The sequence below is a fragment of the Ipomoea nil genome, unplaced genomic scaffold, assembly GCF_001879475.1.
Source record: "Ipomoea nil cultivar Tokyo-kokei standard unplaced genomic scaffold, Asagao_1.1 scaffold2845, whole genome shotgun sequence".
Taxonomy (NCBI): Eukaryota; Viridiplantae; Streptophyta; class Magnoliopsida; order Solanales; family Convolvulaceae; genus Ipomoea; species Ipomoea nil.
Genome location: NW_017619273.1, coordinates 7,978,152 through 7,999,988, shown reverse-complemented (window position 1 = coordinate 7,999,988; position 21,837 = coordinate 7,978,152). Strand labels below are relative to the sequence as shown.

The 21,837-nt window shown below is 39.3% G+C and overlaps 3 protein-coding genes and 1 pseudogene across 4 annotated transcripts in view; all 4 read right to left on the bottom strand.

The window, feature by feature from the left end:
• LOC109160352 (zerumbone synthase-like) overlaps nucleotides 1-15,108 on the bottom strand; it is a 148,318-nt gene extending 133,210 nt beyond the window's left edge. The window contains exon 1 of the mRNA XM_019308686.1: nucleotides 15,078-15,108. The gene's annotated coding sequence lies outside the window, so the exon portion shown is untranslated. The remainder of the gene's footprint in view (nucleotides 1-15,077) is intronic.
• On the bottom strand, nucleotides 13,964-18,011 carry LOC109160351 (secoisolariciresinol dehydrogenase-like). Of its 2 annotated transcripts, XM_019308683.1 has the most exons (3): nucleotides 17,865-18,011; nucleotides 16,982-17,773; nucleotides 13,964-14,081 (listed from the first exon to the last, which is right to left on the bottom strand). In XM_019308683.1, the coding sequence occupies exons 1-2, from the start codon at nucleotides 17,900-17,902 to the stop codon at nucleotides 17,005-17,007; spliced, it is 807 nt and encodes a 268-aa protein (XP_019164228.1). In that variant the 5' UTR covers nucleotides 17,903-18,011; the 3' UTR covers nucleotides 13,964-14,081; nucleotides 16,982-17,004. The 2 variants fall into 2 exon arrangements, with proteins under 2 accessions (XP_019164228.1, XP_019164226.1); XM_019308681.1 differs by lacking the exon at nucleotides 13,964-14,081 and having other exon boundaries at nucleotides 16,930-17,773.
• Nucleotides 13,981-15,084, bottom strand: LOC109160350 (annotated as a pseudogene).
• Nucleotides 18,012-18,959: 948 nt separating the features above from the next.
• The window catches only part of LOC109159923, a 30,803-nt gene continuing 27,925 nt past the window's right edge, over nucleotides 18,960-21,837 (bottom strand). Inside the window, exon 2 of the mRNA XM_019308034.1 lies at nucleotides 18,960-19,571. Coding sequence (XP_019163579.1) covers nucleotides 18,960-19,571 — 612 coding nt within the window. The remainder of the gene's footprint in view (nucleotides 19,572-21,837) is intronic.

Here is a 21,837-nt window from a genome sequence, read left to right as displayed (position 1 = left end):
ATGATTAGAGCCCTAGGTTAAAATTGGGAATTTCGTATTGTGTTATTCTTGATATAATTGGGTGGGATTTCACATGTTCAGGTGTTGATTATGTTTAGAAGTCATGATAGGATATGTGCTATATGATTCCTGCTTTTGATCCGTTAATTGTCTACGTGGTGTCATCAATTACGTTTAAAAGTATCTAAGCATGGTTTCGGGTTCCACAACGGATCCCGGGACGTTTATTTTGATAAAGAGTCAGTGGGGGTATGGGGACCCGCCACCTACCCACTGCCCGAGAAGGGCGTCGCCGGCAACGGGCAGCCGGCGGGCAGGCGACTGCCCGCCGGGCACCCGCTGCCCGGAGACTTGTCACCGGCGGGCAGCCGACTGGTGGTCCTCCACCCACCGGCTACCCGCTGGAAATTATCCAACTTGGGTCTTCGGCTTCCCCGTTTGATGTTTCCCCGACCCTCGTGGTGTCCCAACGGACCCCGTTTATCGTGCCTAAAGTCTAGTTTGATGTTTCGGGTACCATTCGTAGGATAAACGAGTCTTATATATGTATATATGTCACATGCTAGTAGAATTGGTATCCCGTTGGCCTAGGTGAAAGAAGTATGAACCCCTTAGGATTATTCCTAGTATGTGGATGACCACGCATAGATTTCATTACAGGTTTTCTCCCCTTCCCAATATGTTAATGTGGGTTGCATGTGCTTGCTATGTGATATGTGTGCATGATACCCCAATATGGGTGCGATCAAATTGGTTATTCCTGAGCTGCGGTCAGAATTACACTCTTGGGCTGCGGTCCACTGTTTGGTTGCGATCAAACATTTTACATGAGCTGCGGTTCATATTCCTGGCTGCGGTCAGATGATCACTTTTGGGCGGCGGTCCACCGTTTGGTTGCGATCAAACGTTTTACATGAGCTGCGGTTCATATTCCTGGCTGCGGTCAGATGACTACTCTTGGGCTGCGGTCTACTGTTTGGTTGTGATCAAACATTATGATGAGCTGCGGTTCACCGGTCGGTTGCGATCGACCCCTGGGTATTGCGATACGAGACAGGGTGCTGCGGGGCCGTGTCAGAGCTATATGCGCTGACCCTCATGTATGGGCATGCGATTGGTCCTATGGCGCCACCAAAGTATGCTTGGGTGATGAGATGAAAATTGAATGATGACGTGAATGAGATGAAGTGAATTTGTGAACATAGGATATGTGCTAGTATCTTTATATGCTTGGTTATAACTGTTGAATGTGTTTATCCCTATCTGTCGAGTCTATTCTTGGTTTTAAAACTAGTGTCTCTTAAGTATATATCTTCCTGCTTCAAAATGGTTTTCGTATATCTATATATATATCTATCTATAATGTATTTCAACGCGTTGGAGTGGGTTACCAGCATCTCTCGCTGAACAGATATATTTGGCTTTCAGGCACATATGAGTAGACACTGGAGCGCGCTAGAGATTTGGAGCGTAGAGTAGATAGTCTTCCCTTTCGGCCTGCGTGCCATGCCTATGTATTGACATTGTCAAGGATATTAGTTAGTTAAGCCTGTGCACCTGAGTTCTCTAGCTCGGGTGTGGCATAGCACCCCGTACTCTTATTTTATGTTTTGAGATATAATGAGAATTTTACCTTTATTATATAAGTCTCAAAAGTTTTAAAAATTTCGGGGTGTTACAGTTTATCTATATATATCTATCTATAATGTATTTCAACGCGTTGGAGTGGGTTACCGGCATCTCTCACTGAACAGATATATTTGGCTTTCAGGCACAGATGAGTAGATCCCAGAGCGCGCTAGAAGATCGTGGATTAGATAGATAGTCTTTCCTTTCGGCCTGCGTGCCACAATGATGTATTGAGGATACCTAGTTAGTTTAGCCTGTGCATCTGAGTTCTCCAGCTCAGATGTGGCATAGCACCCCGTACACTTATAATTAGTAATGCTCTGTTTGGGATTTTATGAGAAATTACCTTTATCATATAAGTTTTTAAAGTTTCGAAATTTCGGGGTGTTACAAAGAAGGTCAAAAGCGATCGAGGTGGTGAGTACGAAGCACATATTGGTGACTTCTGTGCAAGTGTAGGTATCATACACGAGCGTACGACACCTTACGCACCTCAGTCAAACGGTGTTGCCGAACGGAAAAATCGCACATTGAAAGAGATGATGAATGCGATGTTGATATGTTTGGGCCTACCTCAAAGTATGTGGGGTGGGGGCGGTTTTGACAAGCAATTACCTTTTAAATAAGGTTCCCCGCAAGAAGCTCGATAAGACTCCTTATGAGCTGTAGAACGGTAGGAAACCTTCCTACCAGTACCTAAAAGTGTGGGGGTGTCTTGCCAAGGTATTAGTGTCAACACCTTGGAAAATAAAGATAGGTCCTAAAATAGTGGACTGTATCTTTATTGGCTATGCACATAACAGTAGTGCGTATCGATTCTTAGTACATGAGTCACATAATCCAGACATACATAAGAACACGATAATTGAATCAAGGAATGCATCGTTTTTTGAAGAAGTTTTTCCGTGTAGGTCTAGTGAGGGACCTAGTACGTTGAAATGAATATTCGACGAGGCTGTGGATAACGGTAGTGGAGGGTCTGAAAAATAACTCAAGCTCGAAGCTAGACGTAGCAAGCGAGTTAGGATTGAAAAATCCTTTGGTTAATATTTTCCGACGTACTTGTTAGAATGTGATACGCATATTCTAACTTGTTTACTAGAAAATGAACCGAATTTTCTAACATGTTTTTTAGAAAATGGGCCTCGAACGTATGTAGAAGTTGTGACTTCTACGGAATGACCAATGTGGAAAGAGGCTATAAATAGTGAAATGGATTCTATCCTACATAATCACACTTGGGAACTGGTTGATCTTTCTCCGGGTTGTAAGCCATTGGGATCCAAATGGGTCTTTAGACGGAAGTTGAAACATGATGGTTCCATTGAGAAGTATAAGTCTAGGCTTGTAATTAAAGGTTATAGGCAACGCGAGGGCCTTGATTACTTCGACATGTAACCTCCCGGGACGAGAATAAATTCTAAAAGGATGATACTTGCCATAGCCGCACTGCGAAATTTGGAAGTTCATCAAATGGATGTGAAAACAGCTTTCTTGAATGGCGAGTTAGATGAAGAAATCTATATGGAATAACCTGAGGATTTTGTGGTTCTGGGCCAAGAGAAGAAATTCTACAAATTTGTTAAATATTTATGTGGTTTAAAACAAGCGCCTAAGTAGTGGCACGAGAAGTTTGACCATGCAATGTTAACCAATGAGTTTAATATAAACGAAAGTGACAAGTGTGTCTACGTTAAGGAAATGATAGATGGTTATGTCATTCTTTGTTTATATGTGGATGATATAGTCATCGTGAGTAGTAACGATCCAATGATCAAATCTACCAAGAACATGTTAAATTCAAAATTTGACATGAAGGATATGGGTTTGGCAGATTTAATCCAATGGATTAAAATCGTTAAAAGAGCTGATGGTCTTGTGTTAAGCCAGTCTCATTGTGTTGATAAAACCCTTGCAAAGTTTAACAAGGATTGCTATCAAGTGGCTAGGACACCGTTAGATACTAACGTACATCTCCCTAGAAATTGTGGAAAGTCAATCTCTCAAGTAGAATACGCTAGGATTATTGGAAGTTTGATGTATCTAATGAGTTGTAACGGGCCAGATATTGCCTTTGCAGTTAGTGTTGGTAATAATGAACCAAAAGTCAATTTAATATCCCAAAATAGTATTTTATATATACACACAAAAATATATAAAATACTATTTGATATATATCCGAAATATATATACACACACAAATATATATAAAACGGACCCAAAGGATATATACATATATATATACGAAAAAGATATACCAATATATATCAAAAAAAATTGGAAATTATAATCCTCAGATTATAATTCCAATCCAACAAGAAATTGAAAAGATTTTTGCTTAGAGCATAATCCAAAACAAGAAAGAAGGAGAGGAAGAAAGGTGGTAAGTACGAGTTCGGTGAAGTGCCTTTTTCCTTAAAACCTTATTTGCCACCTCCCAAAAGTGCTAGGAGCGTTGTGGCCTAGGCTTCCCAGGATAAAACGTACAACGGTTCGACATTTGAGCACCCAAACGACCGAACCCGGCAAACTAGAGCACGGGCAGAACACAGCTTCAAGAATGGAGTAGGAGCAGAGTTTTTGAGAGAGGGAAAACAATATTTTCTGTGTTGTGTGTGTTGTTCTAAGTCCGTAGTTCTTCACTACTTTCTTGTCGTAAAAATCTGCTGTCCCACTCCCTTTTTATATAGGAGGTGAAGAATCAATAGAATTCAATTTTGGCATCTAATGCACGATTTGTAACACCTGAAAAAACCACCATTATTTGAGATTTAATTCAAAAAATCAAAACTGGAATTAATACAAGATTAATTCCGTAACAGTCCAAAACAAACGAATGGTTCGCGCTGTTTCAGCTCGGTTACTTTCGTCCAAGGCAGCCACTTTCGGGACGCACGAACTTTCGTGCGTCAGTGCACACGAGACCGAAAGGTTCCGGGTGCCGGCGCACACGAGCTTAGGTGAATCAAGCCTTTTCGATCTCAATTTGGGATTTGTTTTGCAACGCCCCCACCCCCTGCGCGAGATAGAGCCTCTATACTATACAATTCAATAAGTTTAAAAAGAGCTCTTGTATAAATAGTGGTGAAAATCCTCTTCCCAAACCAATGTGGGACAAAAGCTTACTTTTTCCCTTCATTTTTCCAACTCAATGGGTCTACTTTGAGAATCAATATCTCATTCACCCATTATCCGTTTTGAGCGTACGATATATCAATCTCTTTGTCTCACTACGAAGAACCCGAATCCACTTTGACCCGATCCAAATCGGAAGTGGACCCCATTGATAATTGTACCACAAAATAGCCACTTAACATGCCATTTTAATGCTATTTTTCCAACAATCCCCCACATGAATGAAAAATTGATTTTCAGGGTATTTTGAAATCAGAAACAACTGTGTTCAGCGGTCGATCCCTGCATAGGATAGGTAGGGATCACTACCCTTTGAACCTTCCCTTGTGAAGATATGTTTACTCTACTGGCTGTACAATAGAACGCGATGTCTTTGAACCGACTGCCGTTTGTGTAGACGTTTACATATCTCACACAGGAACCTCCCAACCATGCTCTATTCTCATGAGTGTGCCCGTTTTGGTCGTGGGTCACCTTCCTGGTTCTGCAAGAGTTTGTGAAGAATTGTGCCCATCAATTCTCCTTTGAAGCGACCCTCACTTCTCTCTCACATAGGTGATTCTTTTCCGAGTATCCCGCATACTCACGCATGTTAATCGACATTCGAATCATTAAAGCATTAACGTGCTAACCTCGTGCGGGAGTCACTGTTCTTAACGAGGAGTGGTAGGGAGTCCGAGACCCCCACAGTGACACGCTTCATCCCATAATTTAGTTGTCCCATTGAACTTAGGTACCAGCTAGGTTGGGTATCCACTATAGAACTTTTAGTCCAAGGGCTTTAGACCCATTCCTCGTTCCAATTTCTCCACAACCATTTGCTTACCCTCGGGTTAGCGAGTTAGCAGCCGCTACGTTATCTTTTGACATCACATAGTCAATAGAGATAACCCCTGTTGTGAGAAAGTGTTTAATGGTATGATGTCTACGACTTATAAGTCTAGACTTTCCATTCCACATCTAACTCTGTACTTAACCAATTTTGGCTTGACTATCGCAACGCACACAAATTGGAGGTACGAGTTTATCTCTAGGAACATTCTCGAAAAAATGGCATAGTCATTCGGCCTACTCGCTCGTGACACGAGTGTAAGGCTCTCAGCTTTGATCCCGTCATGGATCTTAGCTATCACAAATCATTTCAAGAATTTTCAAGTACAACTAGATATCCCACGTAGTGCAGTCCAAAGTCACGAGCATACCTTAAGTATCTCATAACTCTCACTATTGTCTTCTAGTGCGTAACACTAGGGTTACTCGTATGTATACCGAGTTTGTTAACCGCAAGGCAATATCCGGCCTAGTACAACCCATTTGATACAATTAAACTTCCAATAATCTGAATGTGTTCTCCATGAGAAGTACAATCTTCGTGATTATTGGCTAGTTGTACGTTAGTATCTAACGGTGTCCAAGCCACTTGATTAACATCATTTACAAAGATTCAACCAATACAATGAGATTGGCTTACCACGAAACCATACGGTCTTCTCACGATTTTAATCTCGAAGATTAAATCCGCCAAACTCACACCTCTCATGTCAAATCTCAAATTTAACATGTTCCTAGTAGAATTGATCATTACTACCCACGATGAGTTTATCGTGTATAAACAAACAATGATATCACCGTCTATCGTATACATTACGTAGACCCACTTGTCACTTTTATTTATACTAAACTCGTTGGTCATCATTGTATGATCAAACCTACATGCCAAACACTAAGGCAATTGTTTCGAACCATACTATGATTTCACCAATTACACACTTTCTTTTCACAACGTGGAACCACAAACCCTCAGGTCGTTCCATGTCCACTAAAAAAGCGATCCATCCATTTCGATGAACTTCCAAGTTTCGCTAAACGACTATGGCAAGTATCATACTAATGGATTTCATTCTCATCACAAGAGAATGCATATCGAAGTAACTGTGGCACTCGCGTAGTATGTAATCTACAATTACAAGCCCGGCCATTTTACTTCAATATATCCAACCGGTTTTATCTTCCGACTAGTGATCCACTTAGGATCCAGAGGTTTTACAACCCGGAGGAAGAACAACCAGTTCCAAGTATGATTCTTTAAGATAGAATCCACTTCACCTTTGGTAACCTCTCTCGGGTTGGTTCACCTGTAGAAGTCAACACTTCTACATACGTTCGAGGCTCGTTTTCTAACAACCATGTCAGAAAATTCAATTTATTTTCAAGTAAACAAGTTAGAATATGAGTGTCACATTCTAGCATGTACGCCAGAAAATCTGGACCAAGGGATTTTTCAATCCTAGCTCTCTTGCTACATTTAGCTTTGAGCTCGGGTTCTCTTTCATACCCTTCAACCACAGCTACGTCGAAAATTCATTTCAACGTGTTAGGTCCTTTTATTGAACCTTCACAGAAACGTATCTTCTAAAGAGCGATGAATTTCTTGTTTCAATTTACCGTGTTCTTATGTACATCCAAACTATAGGACTCGTGTAATAAGAACCACAACGCCTTTGGCAAAACACCCCCACATTTCAGGCATTAGTAGGAACACTTCCTACGTACCCACAATTCGTAAGAATTTCATGCGGGTAACCTTATTTAAAAGGTACTTACTTGTCCAAAGTATTGTCTCACCCCACATACCTTGAGGTTGACCCGAACTTATCAACGTCTTGATATTTATGTTCAGCAACAACGTTCGATTTAGGTGAATACCATGTGGTACGCTCGAGTACGATACCAATGCTTGCGTAGAAATCACCAATTGGTGTTTGGTGAGCTGTCATAGGCTCCCAAATTAAAACCTTACAAACGTAGTAGCGGGAGTAAGGATCGATCCCACTAGGAGTAACTAGTTTAATGTATGTGTTCAAATTAAAGTAAAGGGGGTTTTGGTATGAAGGTGATAATCAAAGAAAATAAATGAATAAAGCAATGAAAACAATATATTGAAAACACTCAGAATAGAAAATCTTGGTTAGCAAAGATCCACTACCGGAATTTAACACTGATCATTGACTCAAAAAGGTAATTGATATGCAATTGAATATTTGTCGTGGAATTATTTCATTTCCGTTTTCCCTTAGTTGTAGGTAACTAAAGCACACGCGGTTTAATTACCCCTAACTACTAAATAACCTAAGAGAAACGCTATAGATTTAATTTAATAGCAGCAATAGGAACTAGGAAAACCGACAAACTAAATAACACAAGCACAAGCGGTTGCATTTAATTTAGGAAAATATTCTTCCTGAAATCAATTATCACTAAGCCGTCAATAATTAACCTCAGTTGCTACTGAATATTAGAAAAATTTGTAGCACAACATTATCTAATATAGCAAAGAATTATATCAAATAGGTTAGAAGAATATTTAATACCCAAATGCATAAAAATTATATAATAAAATAAATAAATAATCTTACAGCATAATCAATTCCGGGGCTTTAGTTCACTAAACCAAGCTAAAGAAATTAGCCACGAATAGACATTGACAACAACTTTAAAGAATAATCGAGAGGGGAAGAATGAACGTCGAACAAATGAAATTCTTTTACTATTTATACAATTCCTGATTTATTTTCTTCCACTAACTTCCTATCTTTGCGCCATGATGCAGAAATGGGTCGAGACATTCTTCCGCTTCTTCCGTACGTGAGCTGCGCCGCACCTAGGAATTAAGAAACAAATATAATGTTTCATTTGATTTTGTCTTTTTGCAAAAAGATTAAGGATTTGACCAAACAATGCTTAAAATAATACTTTAACTTATTTAAGGATTCATAATAAATATATTTATAATGCATATATAGATATATACTTGTACAGTACGTAGTATGTATTCTTATATATATTATATATTATATATAAAAAGAAATAATTATAAGATAATATTAAATAACTAATGCAAAATTATTATAAAGATGTACCTAAAATATGAGTGTAAAATATGCCTATCAGTGTTTCATATTCACTACATCGATCGTTCGTAACCGCATTAATCCATGATTAATTTGGTTTTTCTCTTTATTCTTATAAAGAATAAACATGTGTTACACATCTCGCGGGTGCTAACAGATTAGCCCTCACGAATCCATTCGAAATTTGACCGAAAGGCCAAGACCACGAATCAATGCTTTTGAAGTTGAAGCACGAATCAGTGCTTAGGAATGAGGCACGAATCATGCTATACCAAGCACGAATCATTGCTGCCAAACTAACGCCTCGATTCCAAAGCAATATTCTATTGCTTTAAATTATAAACTCACAGCAACACATAGTTGCTTAATTTATAATTCCAATGCTTATTAGCTAATTACAAAATTAGCCAAGCATCCTTTCGTTAGTGCTATCAAGCACTATCATTCGTGCTATTAAACACTAGTATTAGTGCTTTTAAAATAACACTTAACTGGTGCTAAGTTAATTAGCAATACAGTGTTAATTTAACTTGCACTCTCCATTAGTGCTACGAAAGCACCATCCAACAAATCATTATTTGTCTCAAATTATATTCCATACTAGTATAATTTGGATTTTTGATCAAGTTAATTTTAACATAATTAACATTATCAAATCAACCAAAATTCCGACTAGTTGAATCAAACTCATATAATCGTTCTCAGAATATTATTTAAAATATTCAACACTTGAGCTGTGACGCTCACGATTATATAGTTATCCCATTTTTTGACATATTGATCCTTGAAATCCTTATCGTTCTACATGAACCAGAACCGAAGTCCTTTTACGGGATTTCAAACATATAACACGCTTGTTACATTTTGTTACGGCCATTAAGCCGTTTTAGCATTTTCCAAATAATGATACTTGATGCACTAGGCATCCATATTGAATCTTTTATATATTAAAATATCACACAAGAATATTTCAAAATATACAAAGTTCAAACACATAAATGGAACAACTCATTTTTATTCAACAATAAAAATGTATCACAAGGATACTACCACATTTATTCAAAATAAATAAATAGGAAATTACATTGGAAACAAAATTCCTTATTCCTATCTCGTAGTAATCCTTCAACCCGTGTGCCTTGTTCCATTTTCCAAACGTCCACTCTACGAAGGGTGGTCCATAGCGCACATCGGGGGTACCGGTTAAAGAAACCTCGGTTGTGACCTCACTCGTCCAACCATCCACATTCTTTAACCCAAGCGAAGTTGTCCGCTTCCTTTTCACCAGGATGACGGTTCGCTTCATAGTGGCTGCTCACTTCTTCCTCATAATCATCTTCAGGCCTAAACTTTCGTTTGCCTTTCCATTGATTATTGTTGAAGACGTTGGTTACACTACAATAGTCCTTAGACTATGTAGTGATCACACCATCATAGGATCCTTCGTGGCTTTTAGCCGATCCAGTAGGCAACACAATACGTACCAATTGCGTGCCATCAGCCACTGGTCTACTGGTTCGTGAACCAACGTTCTCCGGAGCACTATCGTGTGTTTTTGCAACTCCCATGGAAATATCATTTCCAACGTTGCTACCGTCAACCGGCATCTCGGAATGTGCAACATCCACATCGTTGCCATTCCGACCATTTGAATGTGCACCACGAGCAACATTCACGGATCCAATACTCTTGGAATCCTTCGACTTGTTCATTATTATACAAAATAAGGTTTTAAATTGTTGGTGATAATGAACCAAAAGTCGATTTAATATCCCAAAATAGTATTTATATATACACACGAAAATATATAAAATACTATTTGATATATATATCTAATATATATATATATATATATATATATATATATATATATATATATATATATATATACACACACACACACACACACACACACACAAATATATATAAAACGGACCCAAAGGTTATATATACATATATATTTACGTAAAAGATATACCAATATATATCAACAAAAAATTGGAACTTATAATCCTCAGATTATAATTCCAATCCAACAAGAAAGTAGAAAAGATTTTTACTCAGAGCATAATCCAAAACAAGAAAGAAGGATATGAAGAAAGGAGATAAGTACGAGTTCGGCGAAGTGCTTTTTTCCTTAAAACCTTATTTGTCACCTCCCAAAAGTGCTAGGAGCGTTGTGGTCTAGGCTTTCCAGGATAAAACGTACAACGGTTCGACGTTTGAGCACCCAAATGAACGAACTCGGCGAACTAGAGCACGGGCAGAACACAGCTTCAAGAATGGAGTAGGAGCAGAGTTTTTGAGAGAGGGAAAACAATATTTTATGTGTTGTGTGTGTTGTTCTAAGTCCGTAGTTCTTCACTATTTTCTTGTCTTAAATATCTGCTGTCCCACTCCCTTCTGATATAGGAGGTGAAGAATCAATAACATTCAATTTTGACATTTAATGCACGATTTGTAACACCTGAAACAGCCACCATTAAGGTGAAAAATCAATAACATTCAATTTTGGCATTTAATGCACGGTTTGTAACACCTGAAACAGAATCAATAACATTCAATTTTGGCATTTAATGCACAGTTTGTAACACCTGAAACAGCCACCATTATTTGAGATTTAATTCAAAAAATCAAAACTGGAACAGACACAAGATTCAGACTCTCGTGTTGCGCAGCAACAGCTGGCGCACTCAGAGTCATGCCGACGCAAACGAGAGAGAGCCTCTATGCTATACAATTCAATAAGCTTATAAAGAACTCTTGTATAAATAGTGGGGCAAAGCTTCCCAAACTAATGTGGGACAAAAGCTCACTTTTTCCCTTCATTTTTCCAACTCAATGGGTCTACTTTGAGAATCAATATCTCATTCCCCCATTATCCATTTTGAGCGTACAATATATCAATCCCTTCGTCTCACTACGAAGAACCCAAATCCACTTTGACCCGACCCAAATTGAAAGTGGACCCCACTGATAATTATATCACAAAATAGCCACTTAACATGTCATTTTAATGCTATTTTTCCAACAGTTAGTAAACTCAGTAGATATACGAGTAACCCAGTGATGCGCAATGGAAAGCAATAGTGAGAGTTATGAGATATTTGAGCTGGAGGTATATACAAGATATCCTGCTGAACTTGAAGGGTATAACGACGCTAACTGGATATCGAATATAAAGGACTCTAAGTCCACGAGTGGCTACGTGTTTCCCCACCGCCTTCTTCCCCATTCCCCGCAGACGAGGGTGGCCGCACCGATGAGCCTCCCGTCGTCTGCATGAGAAAGGAAAACGCGGCAAAAAGGGATCTAGAAAAAGATACCAAATATGAAGAGCTAATAGAGAGAAAAAAAATCTTCTCCAGATTCGAAGGTTAGTTTGAGATGGGTATTTCTTCTTGATGATGAGTGTTTCTCCTTATCTTGACGAAATTTAACATATTATTTTTGAGATATGATATTCCTCTGTATAAAGGCAATTTATATCCTACACCACGGCGCGCGTTGCACTGTGCGCCCAGATGCAAAACGACGTCGTTTTATTTATTTTTTTTTTTAATTTCCCACCCTAGTGAATGGCAGTAATTTTTTCTTTAAAAAAAAAAAAAAAAAAAAAAAAACGTTGCTCAAAAATGTACATAATGTTATACTAGAATACACATAATTGTATACATGAATGTACATAATTATATAACAAAATATACATACTCTTTTTAAAAGATAATACACATAATCTAACATAATACATAATAAACATAAACTTTTAACATAATACACATCAACTCTTAACATAATACACACAAATTTTCTGATTCGGATGTACATAATTGTATAAAAAGAATGTACATAATTGTATAAAAAATGTACATAACTGTATGAACAAATACACATAATTGTGTGAACATATACACATAATTGTGTGAACAAATACACATAACCACAGCAACTTCCTACCGCGCCTCCCAAAATGACCCCAAAACGACGTCGTTTTGGGAGGCGCGGGGCGCACAGTGCTACGCGCGCCGTGGTGTAGGGTATAACGATTGCTATATAAAGATGCGTGAAGGTCCGGGTAGAACAAGAATTCAAGAACTCTAATGGCCCGTTTGGTTCACGGAATAGGCCGGGAATGGCATAGCATTCCCAGTAATAGGCCTATTCCGTTGTTTGGTAACCATTTCTATTACCAGAAATAATATTCTTGGTAATAGCCTATTACCTCAAATAAGGTAATAGCTATTACTAGGGCCCCCCCTGGTATTAGCCTATTACTGAACGCTCAGGAATACATTTTAGAATCTATTTCCTTTTTTACCCCTTTCTTTAACCTAATTTTTTTTATCATATATATAAATTTATCCTATTTCACCACCACCGCCGCAACCACCACCACCACCATCACCGCCGCCACCACCACCACCATCACCGCCGCCGCCGCCACCACCACCATCACCGCCGCCACCACCACCATCGCCATAACCGTCGCCGCCCCCACCACCGCCGCCCCCACCACTGCCACCGTCGCGCCACCACTACTGCCACCGCCACCATCACCACCACCGCCACCGCCACCACCATCGCCGCCGCCGCCACCACCAGAACCACCACCCAGCACCACCACCACCACCACCACCACCGCCACAACCGTCGCTGCCCCCACCACCACTGCCACAACCGTCACCGTCAACACCACCACCGTCGCCTCCACCACTGCCACCGCCACCACCACCACTACCACCCCAGCACCACCACCATCACCGCCACCACCACCACCTCTATCGCCACCATCACATATTTTTATAAGGGTATTTATGTCTTTTAAAACATATTTCATTTCTATTCCTTAAATCGACCAAACACTGTAATATAATTCCTAAAGTCTATTCCTTCCGCGAACCAAACAATAGAATACAATTCCTATTCTATTCCTTGCCTATTGCATTCCTTATGGAATAGCATTCCTATTACCTCAAAATTCATTCCGTGAACCAAACGTGCTGTAAGTCTGATTATTATTTAAGTGATTTATTCTATTACTATTTACAAGGCAATCAAAGACTATCCAGTGCATGAGAAATCCTTGTTGAAGACATGGCTGCATTTGTTAAAGCTAGCTTGAAGTGAAAATTGGCTTGAAATGTACCAACTAAGGAAGATAATGGAGATTGAGTTTATATGAAAGACTAGACCATAGTTGTATGGATAAATATGGAGATCATGGATTGGACATGGAAGACTAGAGAGTTTTTGTTAACACTACTCTTCTGAACAAGCTCAAAAATATATAAAAATAAAAACAATATAAAAGCAGCTCAAAAATATGATGAACATACATTTATAGCAAAATTCACAAAATAGAATAATGTCCATGATTATTATATGATTTGCCATAAACCAGATTACCTTAAATATAATGCATATGGAATATATATAATATAATTTATTGGTTGAAAAGATTTAAGGCTAAATTAGAAATGGAGAAGCCAGCATCCACAACAAGATTGTGGCCACTCACATACTTCGACTCATCACTTGCTAGATAAAGAACAGCCTCTGCAACATCCTCTGCCATCAAATCAACACCTTTAAGGTTTGAATACACGTCAAGTTTATCATCCTCTGCCAACCCAAAATAGGTCCTTATCATTTGTGTAGGAATTATATAAGGGGAACACAGTTGACTCGGATACCGTATCGCCCCAAGTCGAGGGCAGTATTCTTAGTCAGGCCAACAATCGCATGTTTTGAGCACGTATAAGCATGTTGAAAACCCCCCATAACACCAGAAACACTAGCTGTGTTTATTATGCTCCCCCTTTGCACGGGTTTCATCACACGAGCAGCGTGTTTCGTTCCCAGAAATGCACCTAGGGTGTTAACACGAAACACGTTAACAAAATCAGTCCCATCGCAATCAAGAATGTCCAATCCCTTGGCTCCCGTGATGCCTGCATTGTTCACCATTATATCAAGCCTTCCATGTGTAGAGACTGCTTTGTTCACTGCATTTTGGACATCTGCTTCGCTTGTGACATCACAGTGAACAAAGAAAGCGTTACCGGGACCTAAATCTTTGCAGATAGATTGGCTTTCATCATCATCTCGGGTGTCGGCTATTAGGACTTTGGCACCATGTTGACAGAATAGCTTCGCAGTGGCAGATCCAATGCCACCAACACCACCAGTAATTATGGCTACTCTTCCATCCAACCTATGGGCCAACAAGTTATGAAAAATGATGAACTATTGTCACAGTGTAGTGTTATGAAAATTACCCAAAAATGGAATAGATCCGATCCAATTATGCATAGATACCTCTTAGCAGCAGTAGAAAGGACCGAACTGCTCACCATTTTTCTTTAATCGATCTCTTGAGATGAGATGACCAATACTTCCTCCCTTCAACACTCCCTTTCTAACCTCTAAAACTCTCCAATAAAGGCAAACAGTTGGTTCCTGCGTTTATTGCTTTCATCTGTCAATAAGTAACACGTGCTTTATATCTTTGAGGATAGCTACACAAAAGCAAGTAATAATGTCCACATATTTTCTTAATATTATTGTGGCATAGTATGGAAAATATTCCAAGGGACCTATCGTGTGTAGATAAAACATCACTTGTTATGTACACGACCATCAATCATTATATCGTGCAGCGTGGTGAATAATCGATTATGCACCGCGCGTCAAAACAACGTCGTTTCTGCAGTTATAACGGAGTGACACTACAGTCACTACTAAAAATTATTAAATTTTCGACCACCTAAAAGTAATCTTAAATCAAGTTGAAAGCAAAAAGTGGTCCGAAATAGCAACAAAGGTTTTTCCGGATACTAAAAGTGGTCAGAACAAGGTTTTCGACTTGATTTAAGATCACTTCCAGGTGGTTGGAAATTCCATAATTTCCAGTAGTGAGTGTGTCTAAACCGATATTGTCTCACGTATTATTTTTATATTATCAAATGAAAATGCAGTAATATCAAAATGATACTGTAGTTGTGGTGAAATGAAACTACAGTATATATAAAATGAAACTGAATAACATTTCACATATTTGAGTGTATATTGTACAATGAAGCTGTAATTATATTGAAATAATCATGTAGTTATGTTTTAATGAAACTATAGTGTATATAAAATAAAATTAAATAACATTTTCACATATTTGAGTGCATAAATATTGAATGAAACTGTAGTTATATCGAAATGAAACTGTAGTTGTGTTGAACTGAAACTGCAGGTATACAAAATGAAACTGAAGAACAGAGTTATTTTTTGCGAAAACTCTGTTTCTTTTCATTAAACAAAACGACGTCGTTTTGATGCGCGGTGCATGATCGATCACGCACCGCGGTGAACGATATAATTTGGGCATAAAATATTTACAAGGTTATGGTAATAAAGTACACTCGACGATCTTGATGCCTTATAAGTCCAAATTACTCGTAAAAGATCCAAGCTCACAAGGTTGGCAAGTTACGGTCCTCACAGCTGTATGGACCACGGTTCAAAATATCATCGTGCATATTATGAATAAAAGTAATATACATTATGTGTTAGAATAATGTACATTATGTGTTGAAATAATGTACATGACGTGTTTAGAATAATGAAACATCTGTGATAACATATTGTATACAATGTTTTAAAATAATGTATATTATGCTTTAGAATAATGTACAGTATGTTTTAGAATAATGTACATTATAAAAAATGTAGGTTGCAGCTGGGTGCGTGAAAAAATAAAACTAAGCAAAACGACGTTGTATTTTGGTCGTGGTCCACACAGCTGTTTGGGCCACAACCCACGCAATAACTATTGCACAAGGTTGTTGAACGACCCACTGGAGACTGAAGGAACTGTTCATGGGCAATTTATATCGTGGACCAGGGTCCACAGTGCATTGTAGACTCTGGTCCAATACACATAATTTGACTTCATAATGTAAGAATTCAAGTTTAAAATGTACAGAATTTATGTTCATAATACATATACACATAAATACGATGTAATAGCCAAACACCTTGTGCTCATATGGCATGTAGTGACTACTCTCATGTGGGAGGTCATGTGTATTGGACCAGGGTGTGCACTGTGGACCCTGGTCTACGATATAACGATTGCACCCTTTTGAAGCTACAAATCTTGTTGGTGTTACTGTGTCTCTATTTCATCTAAAAAATATAAAAATAAAAACAATATAAACGCAGCTCAAAAATATGATGAACATTTATGGCAAAATGCACAAAATAGAATAATGTCCATGATTAATAAATGAGGGATTTGCCATAAACCAGATAACCTTAAATGCATATGGAATATAACTTATTGGTTGAACATATTTAAGGCTAAATTAGAAATGGAGAAGCCAGCATCCACAACAAGATTGTGGCCACTCACACACTTGGACTCATCACTTGCAAGATAAAGAACAGCCTCTGCAACATCTTCTGGCATCAAATCAACACCTTTAAGGTTTGAATACACATCAAGTTTATCATCCTCTGCCAAACCAAAATAGTTCCTTGTCATTTGTGTAGAAAGTATATAAGGGGAAACACAGTTGACTCGGATACCGTATCGCCCCAAGTCGAGGGCAGTGTTCTTAGTCAGGCCAACAATTGCATGTTTTGAGCATGTATAAGCATGTGGTAAACCCCCCATAGCACCAGCAACACTAGCGGTGTTTATTATGCTCCCCCTTTGCTTGGGTTTCATCACACGAGCAGCGTGTTTCGTTCCAAGAAATGCACCAAGGGTGTTAACACGAAACACGTTAACAAAATCAGTCCCATCGCAATCAAGAATGTCCAATCCCTTGGCTCCCGCGATGCCTGCATTGTTCACCATGATATCAAGCCTTCCATGTGTAGAGACTGCTTTGTTCACCGCATTTTGGACATCAGATTCGCTTGTGACATCACAGTGAACAAAGAAAGAGTTGCCATGACCTAAATCTTTGCACATAGATTGGCTTTCATCATCTCGGGTGTCAGCTATTAGGACTTTGGCACCATGTTGACAGAATAGCTTCGCAATGGCAGATCCAATGCCACCAACACCACCAGTAATTATGGCTACTCTTCCATCCAACCTATGGGCCAACAAGTTATGAAAAATGATCAAATGTATACATCAGTAGTATGGAAATTACCCAAAAATGGAATAGGTCCAATTATGCATACCTCTTAGCAGCAGCAGAGAGGAGCGAACTGCTCGCCATTTTTCTTTAATCTCTTCAGATCACCAATATTTCTTCCCTTCAACACTCCCTTTCTAGTTTCTAACCTATAAAATTCAAACAACTACATCAAAGTCTCCAATACAGACATACACTTGGTTCCTGCGTAATTTATTGCTTTCATCTGTAAAGTAGCACGCGTAGTTTATATCTTTGACCTTTGAGAATAGCTACACGTACAAAAGCAAGTAATAATGTCCACATGTTTCCTACAATTATTGTGTCAGCACTGATGATCTATGTACCTTAATTTTGTGCAATTTAATTCTTGTATTTATTTTTCTCAACAATAATTTTCGAACAAAAAAAGAGTAAGGACTCAAACCCACAACTTCAATTCTTACCTAAACAATAAACTCTCCACCACTAAGCTACACATTAAACTCGTTATAAGAATGTTAAAAATATGTAATAATAGTTATTCTTGTGCAACTGGGCACCAAGCTGTCCATCACCATGAGCTCTCCACCAGAAAGCATAAACTTTTGCACTAGTCAAAGCAAAATCAAGAAAATCATGATGCACATAAATTCTTAACAGAATACGCATAAACACAAGTGTTAAAAAAAAACTGTAACGAAATTGTTAAGTAATACTTATAAAAACGACATCGTTTTGGCAAATCAGAACGCACAATGCATTGTGCGCCATGGTGCACGATATAACGATTGTATCTTTTGTCACAACCTAGGATTTAAAGCAGAAAAAATGGCAGAAATAGAGGCAAAGAACAGAAGCAAGGTGGGAAGAAATGAGAGAACTTTAGGGAAGAAAATTAGGGTTTGATTGTTATAACAAAATACATGAATCAATCTCCTCCAGCAAAACCAAAAACATAAAGCAAATCTAGCTAGTGGATCCAAAATATCTTCATAACCACCTCCGGATTCTCAGCTCACAAACTTCCTTGCCCAGTTGAGAAACGGCAATATTGAGCAATTCTCAACCCTTCACACAAACGATACCTTTTCTTTCTAATTATAACGGCTCTTTAAACCCTTCCTTCAAATGACGTCGCGTAATTAAGCTATAACGGCTATCAACCGCCCACCTTCAAACGACGCCGTCTCAGTCCTTCAACTTTGCCAAAATGATCAGTTTCTGTGGCTCTCCCTGTGTCCAGTTCACCTTCCTGAGCTTCTTTTTCCCTTTTACCCTCCTTGTTTGTGACATTTCCCTCTCCTTCAAGGGATCCTTGTCCCCAAGGATCAAATTCTGGAAACTGCTTTGTGATATGGTGGTAGTTTTCCCATGTTGCTGCTTCTTTGGGTAGATTTGCCCATTGTACCAAGATCTCAACTTCAGCCTGGTTGTTCTTCTTGATAAGCCTCTTTCCTAAGGATGCTAATGGTTGAGCCAACACCATCTCTTCAGGATCAGTGAGGGGTAGGGTAGGCTGTGGAATCATTCCTTCTCCAACCTTCTTCTTTAACTGAGACACATGAAACACTGGATGTATAGCAGCCCCAACCGGCAATTCCAGTCTGTAGGCCACTTCCCCAATCCTTTCCATGACTCTGAAAGGACCATAAATTCTGGCTGTGAGCATAACACTAAACCTAACAGCCAGGAACACTTGCTTGTAGGGTTGTATTTTGAGGTACACAAGATCACCCACTGTAAAACTCTTCTCACTCCTGTGTTTGTTTGCCTGTTATTTCATTCTAGATTGAGCTTTTTGTAGGTTTTCCTTGAGAATAGCTATCATGGAAGCCCTCTCCTTGAACTAGTCATTGCCTTCTCCTTCTGTTACTAAATCAAAGGTCAAGGATGGGGGTAGATAGCCATAGAGAGCTTGGAAAGGTGACATTGTAAAGATGTATGGTAATTAGTGTTGTACCAATGCTCATCTAAGTGTAGCCACTTGGCCCATGACTTAGGCTTGTGGAATACCATGTTGGAAAAATTAGCTTAAAATGGCATAAAATGGCATATTAAGTGGCTATTTAGTGGTACAATTATCAGTGGGGTCCACTTCCAATTTGGGTCGGGTCAAAGTGGATTCGGGTTCTTCGTAGTGAGACGAAGAGATTGATATATTGTACGCTCAAAACGGATAATGGGTGAATGAGATATTGATTCTCAAAGTAGACCCATCCATTTGAGTTGGGAAATGAAGGGAAATAGTGGACTTTGTCCCACATTGGTTTGGAAAGAATATTTGCCCCCCTTATATACAAGAGCTCTTTTGAAGCTTGTAGAATTGTATAGCATAGAGGCTTTCTCGTGCGGGGGGGGGGGGGGGGGTGCGAAACAAAATCTAACTAGAAGGGACTGAAAAGGCTTGACTCAAGCCCGAGCTCGCGTGCGTCGGCACCTGCGGGCACGAATGTCGTCCGAAAATTGGCTGGCTTTGCGGGCTAAGCTTTGCCAAACTTCGGTATCTTTTTCCAACTGATATAGTCACTTGGTTCGGCTGAGTTCGACCGAAACCGACCTACTCTCAGAGAGCACGAGAGGTTGTGGTGCACCGAGAGCCAAAACCGACCTACTCTCAGAGAGCACGAGAGGTTGTGGTGCACCGAGAGCACGACTCTCGTGCATCAGTGATCACGAGAGGTGCACTCTCGGGTTGCACCACAGCGCGCACGAGAGATGTACTCTCGTGTTGCCTAGTCCATGTGCTCTCGTGTGAACCTGCACCCTAACGGTCTGAAACCCGAAAGTTCATAAGATTAAAATCATCTGTTACTGGAATTAACACCGTTTTAATTCCAATTTTAATCATCTGTTACTGGAATTAACACCGTTTTAATTCCAATTTTAAAACTGAGTTTAATCCTACTTAGTGGGTGGCTGTTACAAGTGTTACACAATTGGTTTTAATACAAATTTAATGGCCATGTTGAATGTTATCACTCTAACATCCCTATATAAAGAGAGGTAGAGCAGTAGCTTTTTACACAGTAGAGAAACAAAGGAATTCCAGTAGCTTTATCTTCCCAAAACTCTGCTTCTACTATCTTCTTTAGCCAATCTGTGTTCCAGCTTTGCTTTGTTTGCCAGATTCTTTGTTTAGGTGCTTAAACAAAGAATCGTAGCACGTTTTATCCTGGGAAACCTATGCTACGATGCTCCTAACACTTGTGTAAGGTAGCCAATAAGGTTTTAAGGAAAAGAACTTTGTGATCGAACTCGTGCTAAACCTATATCCAAACACTCCAGCTTTTCCTTCCCAGTTTTCTGTTTTCCCATACAATAATAATTTTTTTGTAGAATTATTATTTTGGGATTTTTCAACCATTTTACCCAACAATCTTAAAACCTTATATCTGTTTCCCGTTGGTTGTTTATCTCTAATTTCCTAGAAGAAATGGAGAATCCCGTTCTGCCAGCTAATGGGGAGAAGAATGTTGTTGAGAACAACAATGGTGGGAATGGCAACAATGTTGCTAATTCCCAAGCTACACCAGTGAACGTTGGTTCACAAGATGGTGGAAGCACTGAGGGATATATTCCAATGACTCGGATACCTTCGGTACTGAGTGGTTCGGCCGAAAGATCGGAGAAGTTCACCGATAGTGGATCGAACTTCAAGAGGTGGCAACAAAAGATGTTGTTCTACCTGGAAACTCTCAGCTTGGCGAGATTCTTGACCGAGAAGGTTCTAGAACTAAGGGACCAGGATGCCCAATCCGTGATGGCAGTTGGCTATTGGAAGGATTCGGACTTCCTATGCCGAAACTACATCCTGAATGGATTATGTGATGCGTTATACGATGTATATCGCAAGATTGGCACAGCGAAAGCGCTGTGGGAAGCCTTGGATCATAAATACCGAAGTGAGGATGTCGGCGCAAAGAAATTTGTGGTTGGCCGATTCCTTGACTTCAAAATGGTTGATTCCAAAACCGTGCTAAGTCAGGTTAAAGATTTACAACAAATATTTGATGAAATCCGTGACTAGGGCATGACGT